A 14,720-nucleotide genomic window follows, 5' to 3' on the forward strand; every position below is an offset into this window, starting at 1 on the left:
CCAATTCCGTCCGGCTTGTAACTCAATCGAATTGGCCGGCTTCGACGGATTTGGAAGAAAAATCGGCGTTGGCGTAGAAGCCGGGCTCACGTGAGAGCGGCGGCTTGCAGGTGTGGCTGAGCCGGTGGTCGCTGACGTCGATGAGCCCAATCGGGCGCAGCATGTCGTGGCTGCGCTGCCCCCGAATCGTCACTTTCTGGCTGCTCGTCGCAAACTCCTTTCTCCGTCACCAGCCGCGAACAGCTCGAAGCAGCGTCCACCAGCGAAGCAACACGCAATATCCCGATATTACCAATAGCGAAGAACGCAGCAGACATCCTCATCAGAACGAAAAACAAACAGCCACCATGTCGTGGGCGGGTACGGAGCTTGCGGATGCCCCGCTGACAGATGCGAGGGGCTGACAGTTTGCTACAGGCTTCAAGAAGAATGTGAACCGTGCGACGACGCAGGTGATGATGAAGACGGGTGAGCGCTGCTTGGGACTTGTACGTATTGCGTATTGGGCGCAAGTCTGACCTGGCATCTTTCATAGGGCATGTGGAGAAGACAAACGATCGTGACTATGAGGTCGAGGAAAGGTAAAGCTGTACAAACAAGATGTCTGCGAGACGACGATGCATGCTGACCAACGTGCAGACGGTTCAGAACAATGGAAACAGCCTCGCTTCGGCTGCAGAAGGAATCAAAAGGCTACTTGGACTCTCTGAGAGGTGCGCAGACATGAGGCTGCCCTGACCGAAGATGCCGGACCTCGGACTAATGCTAATGCTTTGTACAGCCATGACAGCTTCACAGATGAGAATTGCCGAGACGATAGATGCGTTTTACGGCGACTCGGGCGCCAAGGACGGCGTCAGCAGAAGCTACAAGCAAGCCGTGGAGGACCTCGACGCCGAGACCATCAAAGCCCTCGACGGCCCCTACCGAACGACCGTGCTCGAGCCCATTGGCCGCTTCTGCGCCTACTTCCCCGACATCAACGAAGCGATCAAGAAACGCTCCCACAAACTCCTCGACTACGATGCCCTCCGAGCAAAGGTGAAGAAGCTTGTCGAGAAGCCAGACAAGGACGCCACGAAGCTACCGCGCACGGAAAAGGAACTGGAAATGTCAAAGGCCGTGTACGAGCAGCTGAATGAGCAGCTGACCACTGAGCTGCCGCAGTTGATTGACCTGCGGGTTCCCTACCTGGACCCCAGCTTCGAGGCCCTGGTCAAGATCCAGCTGAGGTTCTGTGCGGAAGCGTACTCGCGTATGGCGCAGGTGCAGCAGTATCTTGACGCGGATACCAGAGACCAGTACGCAGAGGGGCAGCTGGACGCAAGGGTGGAGCAGGTTTTGCAGGAGATTCGGGAGCTGAGCATTAGCGGAACGGTATAATTGGATTGGCTAGGTATAAAGACATTTCAAAACAGAAAGAATTTGTGGTTTGTGGAGACGTGAATAGGAAACGAGGGGTTTGCGAATTATAAGCTGCCGGCGTATGGGTTGATTGGAACCTTGTTTATTTTATGTTAACTAGATATTGGTCGCTCAGGATGAGTCTATGGATAGACTAATGCTTGCGTGCTCGAACCGGAAGCATGCCTTTGGTATGGCGCTGTATTCCGTATAATGAGATATTCGTGTTCAAGCCCTTTTAGCATGTGCGAAGAAGCAGCTTTGAGAGAATGCCTCTGGTGTAATCTTTGTAACATTATTTCTTCCTCCTGTAATGGCTCAATTGCTAGATATGCTGGTTCCTCTCTTTCCTGCCATGTAATAACCGTACCTCGCTCAATGCCCTCTTATCGAAAAACAGTCGTCAATTTCGTGTCAGATTAATAAAAAGCTACAATGTCAAATAATTCCTTGTGCCTCAGAGACGTTCAGCTCCCCCCCCGCCGCCTGTTGTCTCCCAAATAGCTCGTTAAGCGTCAGAGGACGACCAATAGCCTGCATTGCCGGACCAGCCTCTGGCCTTGGGCCCTCATCTACCACCGTCCCGGCAGCACGGGCAATCTTCCAGCTCTCTTCAATGATGGCTCCATTGGTAGCCCGAGTTCCCTCCTCGTCATTATGGATCCATAGCCCAACGACCTTCTCACCCTCTTCCCAATGGCCCTCGACCTTGAGAATCACCAGCTCCCCCATGATCTCAACATGGCCCACACTCGCCAAATCAACAATCACATTGTCAAGGCCACGACGGCTCAGAACAAAGACGCAGGCCCGAGGGCGGTGGTCGGGGTCCTCTGGCAGCGGCGTCTGCGCGCAAACAAACATGGTGCCCTCGATGCCGGACTTTTCCCAGCCTTGGCTTGCGTTGTCGAATGTGTAGACGACGGCGTTGGCGGCGATGCTCAGGATCCTGCTGATGGACGGCAGGTAGCGCTGGAGCACGGAGAGGTTGAGCTCGGTGTTTGTTCGCGGCGGCGGGGCCTCGTATCTGGATGTTGTGATGGCGGCGTCGGATTCGTAGTCGGAGATGGCGGGGATGCGGTTTGAGGGATGGCGGTTGTGCCGCGGCTTTCTGGGCGTTGGTTTACTGCTCATGATGGCTGTTGTTGTGGTTTTGTCTCTTCGGAAGTAGCTGTATGGCACTCTGCCCCGATGTGATGCGGCGTGTCTATCTTTGCGGGCAATCGAGGCTGTGTGGTTGTCGCAAGAGATTAGATATAGATTGGGTATGGAGATGGTCGAGAAGAGTTTGCTGCAAGAGCTGCTGCTTAAAGGACACTGGATATGGCGATGGGCGTATTTGCGTATGTAAAGCTGTAGATTAGAAGCTGAATGAAGATGATGATGCTGGCGGGAGCTACTAGCAGTGCTAGCACGGGCCTAGAGGGGCCGATGGCTGCTAATGATGCCTATCGATAAGAGCCTGGCAGAGGACCAGCATGACGCGAGCTCTCAGGCGACATTGTCATCCATTGTAACGATACCTCGCTCACCTTTGATTGCTGCATCGTCGGTGCCTGGCAGTTTTGGGGATTTCTTTGTCCAGCTCATACTCAGCACCGAGACCGTTGTTCTTATTCAGCCTTTTACTGTATCGGATTTGCATAATTGCTACAACTACGAATTGTACAGCTACTGTATAGCATATGCGGCCATCCTGCCTTCATTGCCTGTGTCGCAATCGCAACCACTGCCGCCGCACCATGATCTAGCAGCCAGGTGGTGGCAAGAAGATCCACGACTTTGAGAGGTAGCGCCGTCGCTTTCAACGATCTTCTTCTTCGACATCCTCCTACACAATGGAAGAGCCGCCGCGAGACCAGTCCGTCGGGTCTGAGCCGGTGGACGTCGGGGTCCCCCAGTCGCTGGCCAGAGCCGTGCTGTCTCGCCGCTCCGAATATCTTCGTCCAAGCACGGTCCGTATCAAGGTGGGCACCTGGAATGTGGCGGCCTGCACCGGAACCGACAAAGACCTCGCGAGCTGGTTCACCGAGGAATTCGAAACTGGCGAAGCCATCTCGAGGCTCGACATCTCAGGAGACGGCCCCTCAAAGCGTCCAGTCGAGTCGGACGATAAAGGTCACAAGTCAGTGGAATCGGAGAGCGGCGAGGGCTATGATCTCTATGTTCTGGGACTGCAAGAGGTGGTGGATCTCAGCCGAACCGGAGAGTACATGAGCCGGATATACGTGGACAATGGACCCATGGAGAAATGGACTGCAGCGGCGGAAGCGGCACTGCCTCCAGGCTACCAGCTGGTCGTCTCTGAGCAAATGACAGGATTGCTACTCTTGGTGTACGCTTCTCCCACGATTGCTCCCACCATCAGCAATGTGTCCACGCGGCAGGTCGGGACAGGTCTTCTTGGGTATTTTGGAAACAAAGGGGCTGTAGCAACGCGCCTTGTGCTGGGAGAAACCACAAAGCTCCTCTTTGTCAATTGCCATCTCGCTAGCGGCGCAGATACAGCATCGCTTGACAGACGGTGCTGGGATGTAGGGCAGATCATGTTCAAGACGCAGTTCGACTCGGTGGTGATTAGCGGCGTGTCTGATGACGACGGAGACAGGATTGGGGATGAAGACTATGCATTCTGGTTTGGAGACTTGAATTTCCGCCTAGACGGCCTTCCAGGAGATGACATTAGAAGGCTCCTCACGTTACATGCTCGAGGGGAGTACGACTTGAGCAACGACAAGGTCCCGGCGCCCATTGAAGGCGGCGATGGAATTATTGTCACCAGGACATCTGAAAGCGACGACGAGACAACCACAATGTCGTCGATGCATTCTCGCGACCATAGCTTTGATCAGAGTTTCGACTCTGCCAGTTCGTTGCCGGATCCAGATGACTTCCCAGATGATCCCAGCCAGGACCCGGCATCTCTTCAAGCAACCATCGATTCACTGCTGCCGCATGACCAGCTGAGGCGAGTCATTGCAAAACAGAGGCTGTTCCACGACGGCTGGAGAGAAGGACCCATCTCATTCTTACCAACCTTTAAATACGACGTCGGTACATTTGGCTTATTCGATACGAGCGAGAAGCAGAGGGCGCCCAGCTGGTGCGATCGAATCCTTTACAGGACACGCAAGGACAGAGAGGAGTACGAGAAGAAAGCAGAGGCCTTGAAAGAGGTCAAGCGGAAAGACGAAGAGATGAGGGCAAGAGGGCTTGAACAGGATGATGATGTCCTCTTTAGCTACGACCCTGACGCCGATGGAGGAACCCTGCCTCCAAAGGCCCCCACCGCTGATTACAAGGCATATGATGAATACGACGAATACGACGAAAATGATGATGGGGAAGCATTGGATGATGCCTCACAAGAGGAAATCTCTCTAGAGTTTTACAACTCGTTCCAGCGAGTCACATCTTCAGACCACAAGCCGGTTGTTTCCACATTTACACTCAACTACGACGCTGTTGACCAAGAAAAGAAGGCGCAGATTCATGCAGAGATTGCCTTTGAGCTGGACCGAGCCGAGAACGAAGGCCGGCCCGGCGTCACCCTCATCGTAGAAGGCGGTTACGGCCAGACAGACGGCGCCGTCGACTTTGGCGAAGTAGGCTTCTTCGAGACGCATTCTTGCCTCATAACCATTGCCAATACCAGCAGTGCCGCTGCCAGCTTCGAGTTCCTCAACGAGTCTCACTCTAGTGAAGATGAATCAAGTGCAGCAAAGTGGCTCAAGACGTCATTCCACCGACCCGACGATGACGGACACAAGGCCACGCTGGGATCGTCAGTGACCCTCGAACCCGGCGAGACGGTAATGGTTGTGATTGAGGCTCGAGTTTCGGAGATTTCACATGTTCGGGGGCTAAACGACGCCAGCTGCAAGCTTGATGAAGTCTTGGTGTTGCGCGTCGAGGGGGGGCAAAGACCACTTTGTGCCGGTACACGGAACGTGGCTCCCGAGTTGCTTTGGAAGATCGATTGACGAGCTGATTCGAGTCCCCGATTACGGAATCAGAAAGTTTATCAAAGATAACAATATCCAAGGAACCATTACGTACGACTGGGACGTGCACTGCTCCGCGCCTCGAGAACTGTTCAAGCTTACTGAAGTTATACAAACCATGGCTGAACGATGTGTAGCGGATGAAGCGATGCTTGAGGAGCTGACCATCCCGCGGGATCCTGGCTGGCCATTGGATCCCTCCACCTGGACGATAGAAGCCGACAAACAAGACGCCCTCAAAGCAGCACTGATATCAGCCCTGGATAGCCATTCGCCTCTAGCGGACGCCTTGCCCGTGGAACTCTTGTCAACGCAAAAGCTGGAGATTTACTCTTCCGTCTTACTTTTATTCCTTGCCTCTCTCATGGATGGGCTCATCCCGCCACACCTTTGGGCTAAGCTCTCAATAGAATTGCCCAACCTTACGTCGACTCCGGTAAACGCATGGCCCGATGTGAAGAACCACATCCTGGACTCGCTTTCCACTTCCCCAAGCCACAACATTGCATTTGTCTTTCTGACGGCGACCCTTTCGCGCGTGGTTGCTGAGCTCAGTCCCGCCACCCAGCCACCAACACCTGCGCTCGGGGCACTGACGCGGCGACTGAGTTTCCGTCCCAACGAGACTGAGGCAGCTAGAACGAGAAGGATACGAGAGAGGAGATATGCCGAACTAGTGAGCCCGCTGCTGTTCCGATCGAGTGATGACAAGGACAAGGCAAAGAGGGACCGAGAGCGAGTTGTGCTGGAAATGTTTCTGAAGAGGGATGATCGGAGCTAGACGCTCAATAAAGGAGGGAGGCTAGCCCGGAAGAAGATGAGATGGCGCTGAATGCTTGGAGTGAACCTTTTTTAGAAGTTGCAAGGATATTTCTTTTCTCGATATGAATTCATGAATTCAGTAGGACGATTCACGTTATTGGCGCCTGGAGGGACAAGCTTGTTGGAGAGAAGATTATATACGACGAGTTTTGAGTTGGGGGCCTTTTTTGTGGGCTTTGGGCATGCTGCTAGCGAAATATTGGAAGTGTTTTTGGGGCTATTCTTCATGTTGATACCTTGCTGTGAAGCTGGGGAGTTTATCTATATAGATGGAGTGGCTTCGTGAGTAGTTTTTACGGGGTGAGGCTAGGAACATAGTTGGCTTCATGTTATTTCACGGCGAGGAATATTATTGGCTCCGTGTCATTTTTACAGCCCGGAACAGTAATGGCTCCAGCCTTTCATCAGCCACTGGCACAGTGGCCAAAATGGAGGCTGGCTTCTCCCCGTAATGACACGCGATTACTTTTGTGGCCTATTGGACGGTGAATGATAATGGCATGTGTGTGTCCCTGCCTTGTATCGGCTGTGTATACCCGTTGTGTTTGCTCAAGTAACATGTTGGTAGAAGTGACTGCACGATAGGGGCGGAAAGTTGGTCTACAAACGGATTCTCTCCAGCCATGTATCGGAATCAGCACACACACAGAGAGAGAGGGAGAGAAAGAAAGAGAGAGAGGAAATGCCATTGCAGAAAGTTTACCAGATGAAGAGCGGTCAGGCTGTGCTTCAACTGGCAGGCACCGCCATGACAAAACTCAACTCGTTCATCACCTCTCGCATCGTCTCTTCTTCTCTTCTTCTCTTTCACCTACTTTTATCTCTTACGCGTACTTTTGCGTTCTCTGTTTGGTCACCTCACTCGCAGATTGCCACTTGCTCTGCTATTCTCTTGGACCCATTACCAACCTTTGCTCTGGACAAGACTTCTGATATACTTTCCGCAACTTCTCCACCGAGGCTATTCGTCTTGACTAGCCCTCTCTGTGTTGCATCGGTTTTAGCTCCGCCTGATGCTCCATATTCCAGCTACTCACGATCGACCGGCGAAGCGAATACCTTTCCGGCAAACGCACAAAAGTTAAACGACGCGGCCTTTGCTAAACCGCCTTACAATAAAATACTATTTCGCCCTTGTCCTGATACATGCACAGTGCTGCCGTCGAAGAGCACTCAACAAGTACAGTTTACCTTACGCGGCGATGTTTTGCGTGGTCTACTGGTCGAGATTGATATCCTTTGGCTACAAAGTCTATTCTCTGTCGGTTTGCAAGCGGCTTGTGCCAACAATTTGTCCTTGGCATCGTTTTCTAACTCATACGCGAAAAGACTAGAACTTTCGGCGTTGCTTTTCCCTCCATGTTTCTTGTTCGCCTGCATAGCATCTCGACTACTCGATCTTGTTTGGAGAGTTCTTCAACAAGTCTCGATTTGGCTTCACCTATACTCGCTATACCAGGCAGATTGACCACGCCGATTCCTCGTTTCATTTCCTTGACGCCTGCTTTTCTTGTTTTCTGGCTGTTCAGTTGACTGGTCTTTTTCTCTTGCTGCTTAGTTGCCCAGCCTTCTGGCACTACATACCTCATCAATTTTGAGACACACTGCAAACAGTGTATTTCCAGATGGAGGAAATGAGAAGGATCTGTCGCACTGCAGCGTCATCGAGAACTCACAGGCGAGTGTATATCTGCATAATCCACCGAAGGCTCAGCTCGTATTGCGAGGTGCGGCAAATCTTTAGCGATTATGCAATACCGTCTCTTCGGGTGTATCTACTCCCAGAGATTGCTTGTCTCCTTCCAGCACCGCCAAGTGACTGGGGCTTAGATCATGACCCATTCCAACCGGTAAGCAGTGCGTATATCGAGAGTCACAAGCTGTTCTACTGACGTGCTTGGTTAGGTCGACACGGCATTCTTCCACGCGACCATGTCTCCATGGAATCGCTTATTCATTTCCCAATTTATGGATTACGCCGAAACCAAGATGCTCGCAGGCATACCACTTCCTCTAATCTTTGCCGCGCCGGCCACTAAGTATGAGGCGTGGAAGATGGATAAGGAGTACAAGGATCTTTGCAATGCCAGTGCCATCCTTGCACAGTCTGTGGAACATATAAGGTATAAGAGTTCCCTCAGAAAGCCTGCCGCTGCTCACGGACTTAAAAGGCGAGCTCAGCGCCTTCGCTCGCGCGGATTCGGAAGTGGTCTTGGAGAGGTCATTTCTGTGGACGAAGAGTGGCCCGAAGAAGGCTGGGCAAGTTCAATGTTGATGCCGGATGCCCCTTACGACACTAGACTTCGATACAAGATGAGAGACAGGCCGTTCCTCCTGGACAATGACCCCACGGATTGCTCTGGCATTATACCAAGGTCACGGGTTTCGAGAATGCTGGAACAGAATTAGTAACGCTTCTAGCACCGATCACCGGTCACCGATCACTACGAGCATACCAAGACGAACGGCTTCTATTAACTCCACGGAGATGGACGGACGTGTACACATAACAAGGAGAGCTTAACGGCGAATACTAGAGATGAACGCGATATTACGGGGTGGAATCTTTCGGAGTGATTTTGGGGTTCGCAATGGAGAATTCAACTTGCATGAGCTGGCGTAATTTTTAGATGATGGCCAAGTCAAGCTGGATATGCATTGGGGAGGAGTTGAAGGCTAGAGAGGCACAAAACAAAATATTGGCATAGAGCTTGGGAGTAAAAGACTGGGGGTTTTTTGCTATTTTTCAGTCATTATTGCTTGTGTGGAACGTGTGTTGCTTTGGTATAACCTGGATATCTACTACAAGTCTAGCAATTATCTAGGTAGCACTAATCAAAGCGACTTGGTGCTTCACTTTTGGACTTTTTTTGCCTTTAAATGCGACACTTTTTCAAGATGATTGCGGATGAGGTTTTTTCTTGCACGGCCACGGCCATACCACTGCCAAGCCACGCTTTGTAGGTAGCTGAAAGTGAAACAAATTACATCATCAATTATATCACTTGACACATACATATAAAAAGAAAAGTAAAAAACATCGAGCCAACAAACAAAAAAGCCTTGAATGCTTGGCAGCCACCAATTTCCATCACTCGATAGTCTATAGTAGTTGGTTTCCAATAGTGCTAAAAAAACTCGGGGTCCATGCGTTAGCTTCCGAGCCGAGACGGACGGGCTGAATCGCGCCGCTGGGCCTTCCCGTCTTTTGCCGCGTCGTTTTTTTATGCGCTAATACTAGTTTGAGAGGAAGGCCCCCCCCCCGATTTATATTCTCAGGGGTTGGTTCTGTTTGTTTTTTTTTTGCTTTTTTTCAAACATGAATGTTTAGTAAACACTTGGTGCTTTGCCTAGGTAGTAGCTACTGGGGGGGGGGGGTTTAGCTATTCTATATGGAGTATTTCGCGGCAGCATTCAGGGTTTTCTTTTTTTAATCTTAATTTGCTCTGCTGCTGATGACAGCGGTTCGTTGCGGGGCTCTGGCGTGGGAAGAAAATGTATGGAGTATGGAGTCGTATAATACGTGTTAACGGTGTTGGCCATGCATGACGTACTGGCTTGTTGCTCTTTCAGGGCAAGCCGAGTCGATGCCCTTTTTTAAGACATGATTGGGGAAGCTAAAATTGGGCATGAGCTGCGGGAGGCGGAAGGTGGAGTTTTTTTTTTTAATCTCGCTTTTTTTTTTTTTTGTGGCTTTATAAATGAGTGGAAATGAAAGTGGTAAACTGTTTAGTGAGTTTCATGGGAAGGAAAAAAAAAAGACGAGATAAAGCAGGGAGGTACACCTAGGTTAAGACATTAGCGGCAATATCATGTTGGTCCTCGAGCAAACACATCGTCCTCGGCGCTTATCCCTTGATACGTGTCAGCCCAACCGCACCCAACACACGTACAAAATCCGCTTACACCAAGACGATGATTTTCCAAGTAGATGGCCGTCATCTTTGTCTACATGCGGGCTCCAAGTCGAGACATCCGGCACAAGTACCGGCATGGTACTAGTGGTATTACTTACTTTATTTGACTCCTTATTCTTGCTGACCTGCATGCGATGTGACACGACAAACAGGGCAGACAGCAGAGCAAAAAGCAAGGATTGCGGGCGTGCCAACACCCATTCTGAGCTACGCATGTGCGGATGCATGTCTATATATTGATTAGGACGATCAGACAAAAGGCTGTATCCCTGCTTTGTAAAGAATGTCCATGGCATACGTAAAAACAAGACGACAAGACTGTGCTCAATGAGCACTGACTAATGAAATTTGAAAGGAGAGCCTCCAAACTAGGCACACGTTACAGCATGATATCCAATAATGAAAACCCCATCGTCAATTTAAAAGAGTGAATTATTACTAGCACTAGTGGCGTTTAACAAAAAGAGTGATTACCTGTACCTTTATATCCCTGTTCCATCAAATCCGTCGCTTTTCTCCGAAATACCCAATCGCTGTGTTCACCATGCAAAGCAACCCATCTGTTTGGATATGATGTCACCTATGCCAGTCCGGATGCTCTAAAATGGGGATACCGGCTCTGTCTGATACGTTGGATGTGCCCCCCAATTGCCTTCAAACAGTTGCGCAATCCAATAGTGGGAATGGTCCCAATCATAATGGCTCTGGCGCCCTTGATACGATCTGCCCTCGATTACTTTCGGAGTTGGACTTTCCACTGCAATGAAACGGGTAAGCAATACTGAAACTCGCTACTCACGGTGCTGTCAAATCTTACCACGTCCGTTATTCTCCTTGTACATTTTCCATGTACCCAATTGTCTCTGTGTTTGAGCATCATCGTAGGCATCCAACACAAGCGCGTGTTGGTCCGAAGTCAGGTGAGCCAGACTAGTTTTATGTCTGTCGGGATGACCAATGAACTCTGTCCATCCGTCGGTGTTGTAGTAATGCCAATGCTGAAGGAGATTGTTGCAACCATCTTGCAGTTGCTCTACAAACTCGGGGATCGAATAACGAAGCTGAAACGAGGCAAAGTCAATAAACATGGCGCGGGGCTTGCATGGATTTATTTCACTTACACTAGAGCTGAAATTGTTTCGCGCGTGGCGATAGCGATCTTCAGTCAACCAGCTTGCTTCGCGCAAAAGAATAAACAAGCAAAGGAAGACCGTGTACCACATCGTCGTCGAGCCTCGTGACATGAAGCCTTCGAGTTCGCTAAGAACTTTCTTTCCATACTTGTGCAGAAGATGGGTGTTGATGCTGTCAAACTGAGCAAGTATCATGCGTGGCACCGATACTTTTCCAAACAATGGATAGGATTCATCTCTCGTCTCGGGCTTCATCTCCAATAATTCCTCGCCGCAGATCCACGAGGACCCAGTCGAGTGACCTGGCAGCTTTTGTCAGCCTAAATTGCATCTATCCATCCGAATTGTGCACACAACTTACGCATGGCAAACCAGAAATGGAATAAAACCTTGAGGAAGTCTCTTTCCTTCTCCTCAGTCAATGTGAGGAAAGGTTTAGCCTAAGGTCGGCCTGTTATTCAACTGAGTCAATCACGAGCGGATCTGAAGTCACTTACCGTCAAGTCTTCATAGTATTCTATGGCTGCTTTGTATGTCGTCTCGACCATGTTTCGTGGAGCTCTCTCCCCACCGGCTCTCTCTCGTCTCAAAGTTTCGACTGCATGTTCTTCAATATATTCCTTGTAGTACGCCGCGGTTTTATGAATATCGGCCAGACAAAAAGGCGCCAAGTCTTTCCTCTTTCGCACTCCATGCTCACCACCAGGGACCGTCCAGAATCGCGCAAGTACATCGCCAACGCGGGGACGGAATTCGGTGACATTCACGATGATGGGATGTCTGGATATGCCCAGAGTGAAAGAGATGGTGCGAATGCTCCTTGGGCTGACCCGGTCTCCTACGTCCTTCATCTCTGTGCCTCTCCAGCGGTTAGTAAGCTGAAGCCCACCGCTGCGGTACAAGACGGCGTCTGTGATCTTGCCGCGATAACATGGCATTCGGTGGATCGTCTTTTTCGACGTCTTGGAGTAGTTTCTGCACCCTACGCAATCTCCCAACAGGTCCGTTGAGTCAGGCTCACACTACCGCACAACATTAGCTGCCAAGAACAAACCAATTGGCCCGGGTTTATGAAACGAAAACGTGGCTCACCTTCATCTTTTGCATCCGGCATCGAACACATGCCTTGACTTTCTTGACCTCATTTGGGTTGGAAGAGCCAAGGAGACTTCGCCTTGATGGCGGACCCGAAGTGATCTGAGATCTTGTCCGCTTAAGAGAGGGCACTGGTTCTACAATTGCTTCCGGCGAACTGCCATTGGCATCCGCATCAATGTCCGTATTATCAAGCTCTTCCGAATCATCTGACATATACCGATGATGATGCGCAGGCTCAGCACGGCCATGTTGGCGAGGTTCGTCATGAGGACTCATCGTCGGCAGCCAGTTATGGTTTTGAATAGCTCCATTTAGCATGTCTCCAAATCCCGTAAAGGGTGGAGAAATAACTCCGGGCGCTTGACTATAGTACTCATTTATACCGGTTTGACGAGAGTCACGGGGGTCATACTGTCCTCCTCCCATGTCGGGGTTATTGAAGTGAGCCGCGTATGCAAGGTTTGTATCTTGGACTTGTTGAGTGAGAGGGTGGCTCTGTTGTGGTGCCTGGAGTGATAGGATGGGTGAGTGGCTAATCCAATTGATGAAGACTTGAGAGGGAAACAGGTGATGAGTCTGGAAAGGGCCAATTTCTTGCTCTTGAAATATGGAGGTGCAGTAGAAGGTAGTACAAGGCGGACGACTATATCCAAGGGGGGAGGGCATGGGACATAGATCTTGACTCACGGTATAAACAGAAGGATGTGGATAATGCTGGATTACACCAGGGTTGGTAGAACCAATTGGTGGCACCCCTTGAAAGTTATACGGATGCTGGGAACGAGGCCGGGCAATGTCGAAGTCACCGGGCTGGCCAGTGGCATGAAATTGCTGAGAAGGAAATGCATTCAGCGCCTCTGTGGAGGGAGGACCTTGGATCGGCATGGTGCTGTCGCCATAGTAAAACCTATTATCAGACCCAAGGGAGTACGGCGGGCAAGGGCCACCGTTTGTGTTACCTACATACGGCTGCGGCTGATATGCATTATAGGCCTGGGGATCAGGTGGCAGACCATTCAGAGGCAATTGTCCAGGGGCGGCCACTGGCACACGCGTTGTTTCGGTGACGCCAGCAGAGTTTGGTGACGAAGAGAGCATGTAAGCCGCATCTATCGGATAGAGCTGAATACTAGAAGGCTGTACGCCATGAGTCGCTGGACTGACTCCATAGGACCAGGAATAGGCAGCCGGGGTCGTATCATTGGAGGCCACACTATTGTTGCTTGTTCTTCTGCGCTTTGGCCGATGGCCGCTTGCCGGGGAGGACTATTCAGGAAACCGGTCAAAACTCAATGTCTTTCTCTTCAGGCTGTCTTGGCCGGTCGAGCATCAACCCCCGGCTCAGTAGGATGAGGGGGCTGGCAAGCTGCAACAGCGATAAGACAGGCAGCGCACCGCCCATCTCACCCGTCATATATACACAGCTGGGAGTAGACGAATACAAGTGGACGAAGGGGGTAGCATTTGGGGGGTGCGAGACTTTGGGTTAAGACAAGGAAATAAAGTAAAACGATGAATCAAGGAAAGGAAAGAATCTCCCGCGTATAAGAAAGCAGCACAACGTGAACGAGAAGCGAGTAGGGCGACAGAACCACAGCGAGTCAGAGTCAAGCGACTCATTCATTCGTGCAATGCATGCCGCCCGCCTGCACAAATCGTACCAGAGATGGGGAGGGACGTCACACTTACGGGGATGCTGGGAGAGCGTAACACAACAGTTGCCTCCATGGTTGCTGCGGCGCAACGCTGCCAGGCCACAGGAGGGTGTGTTGCACAGCTTGATGATTGAGACCGGCCAAAAGAGCCAGGACAAGCAGATTTCTGCCGCGCAATAGGGGAGCCAGCACGAAGCCGGGACGGGGCACAGAGTTTCCACCAGAGAGGAGCCCCAGGAGCGCTTCCGAGGGGACGCAGAAGCAGGAGAGCGGGCAGCGTGGGACTGGCCGCTGCTGCGTCTGTTCAACGGGGGTGATGTGCGCTGGTCGTATCGTATCACATCAAACGAAATGGCCTGACGGGAGGCAGAGCTCGAGAGGCACCGCCCAAAGGAGGAGCTGAGCAGAGATGAGATGGGTGGGAAAGGAAACCGGGGGGATTGACAGCTCTGTGATCGCAGGGGGCCGTATTTGTACAAGTACTCGTCGCACACGAAAGGATGCGCTCGATGGCGACGCCTCCCATACCGGTCTATCGGGACGTAGCCTTCTCGATCAGGGAACGGCGTCGGGCGCCCTGCAGCAGACGGCGGTACATTGGCGTCCGCGGCGCTGGCGAGGAGCATGAGGTATCGACGAGGTATCGGCGAGGTGTCGGCCAGGGGATCGTCTGGGGTCTGTCTCGCG

At 51.3% G+C, this 14,720-nt stretch overlaps 7 protein-coding genes across 7 annotated transcripts; 4 read left to right on the plus strand and 3 right to left on the minus strand.

The window, feature by feature from the left end:
- Positions 1–161: 161 nt before the first annotated feature.
- Positions 162–2,781, plus strand: TrAtP1_010729 (uncharacterized protein; the record flags this gene model as incomplete). The annotated part of the gene is made up of 5 exons (XM_014092189.2): positions 162–360; positions 418–468; positions 536–581; positions 640–713; positions 782–2,781. The coding sequence occupies 5 exons, from the start codon at positions 162–164 to the stop codon at positions 1,381–1,383; spliced, it is 972 nt and encodes a 323-aa protein (XP_013947664.2). The 3' UTR covers positions 1,384–2,781.
- On the minus strand, positions 1,843–2,538 carry TrAtP1_010730 (uncharacterized protein; the record flags this gene model as incomplete). The annotated part of the gene is made up of 1 exon (XM_014092191.2): positions 1,843–2,538. The coding sequence occupies one exon, from the start codon at positions 2,536–2,538 to the stop codon at positions 1,843–1,845; it is 696 nt and encodes a 231-aa protein (XP_013947666.2).
- Positions 2,782–3,242: 461 nt separating the features above from the next.
- On the plus strand, positions 3,243–5,387 carry TrAtP1_010731 (uncharacterized protein; the record flags this gene model as incomplete). Its single annotated transcript, XM_014092190.2, has 1 exon — positions 3,243–5,387. The coding sequence occupies one exon, from the start codon at positions 3,243–3,245 to the stop codon at positions 5,385–5,387; it is 2,145 nt and encodes a 714-aa protein (XP_013947665.2).
- A 139-nt stretch (positions 5,388–5,526) lies between these two features.
- Positions 5,527–6,189, plus strand: TrAtP1_010732 (uncharacterized protein; the record flags this gene model as incomplete). Its single annotated transcript, XM_066114822.1, has 1 exon — positions 5,527–6,189. One exon carries the CDS (start codon positions 5,527–5,529, stop codon positions 6,187–6,189), a length of 663 nt encoding a protein of 220 aa, XP_065970919.1.
- A 1,104-nt stretch (positions 6,190–7,293) lies between these two features.
- On the plus strand, positions 7,294–9,005 carry TrAtP1_010733 (uncharacterized protein). The gene is made up of 2 exons (XM_014092192.2): positions 7,294–8,080; positions 8,136–9,005. The coding sequence occupies exons 1-2, from the start codon at positions 7,856–7,858 to the stop codon at positions 8,637–8,639; spliced, it is 729 nt and encodes a 242-aa protein (XP_013947667.1). The 5' UTR covers positions 7,294–7,855; the 3' UTR covers positions 8,640–9,005.
- Positions 9,006–10,746: 1,741 nt separating this feature from the next.
- Positions 10,747–13,476, minus strand: TrAtP1_010734 (uncharacterized protein; the record flags this gene model as incomplete). Its single annotated transcript, XM_014092193.2, has 7 exons — positions 10,747–10,904; positions 10,965–11,208; positions 11,269–11,582; positions 11,642–11,720; positions 11,778–12,302; positions 12,373–12,885; positions 13,066–13,476. 7 exons carry the CDS (start codon positions 13,474–13,476, stop codon positions 10,747–10,749), a joined length of 2,244 nt encoding a protein of 747 aa, XP_013947668.2.
- Positions 13,477–13,591: 115 nt separating this feature from the next.
- On the minus strand, positions 13,592–14,659 carry TrAtP1_010735 (uncharacterized protein; the record flags this gene model as incomplete). Its single annotated transcript, XM_066114823.1, has 2 exons — positions 13,592–13,644; positions 14,068–14,659. 2 exons carry the CDS (start codon positions 14,657–14,659, stop codon positions 13,592–13,594), a joined length of 645 nt encoding a protein of 214 aa, XP_065970920.1.
- Positions 14,660–14,720: the final 61 nt, after the last annotated feature.

This window comes from Trichoderma atroviride, chromosome 6 (assembly GCF_020647795.1).
Source record: "Trichoderma atroviride chromosome 6, complete sequence".
NCBI lineage: Eukaryota > Fungi > Ascomycota > Sordariomycetes > Hypocreales > Hypocreaceae > Trichoderma > Trichoderma atroviride.

What these genes read in the sequence shown, in the direction of transcription:
- TrAtP1_010733 (XM_014092192.2), top strand. Translation starts at nt 7,856, where the DNA reads ATGGAGGAAATGAGAAGGATCTGTCGCACTGCAGCGTCATCGAGAACT. An exon ending in ATCATGACCCATTCCAACCG is followed by an intron (nt 8,081 to 8,135) that starts GTAAGCAGTGCG and finishes GTGCTTGGTTAG; the next exon opens with GTCGACACGGCATTCTTCCA.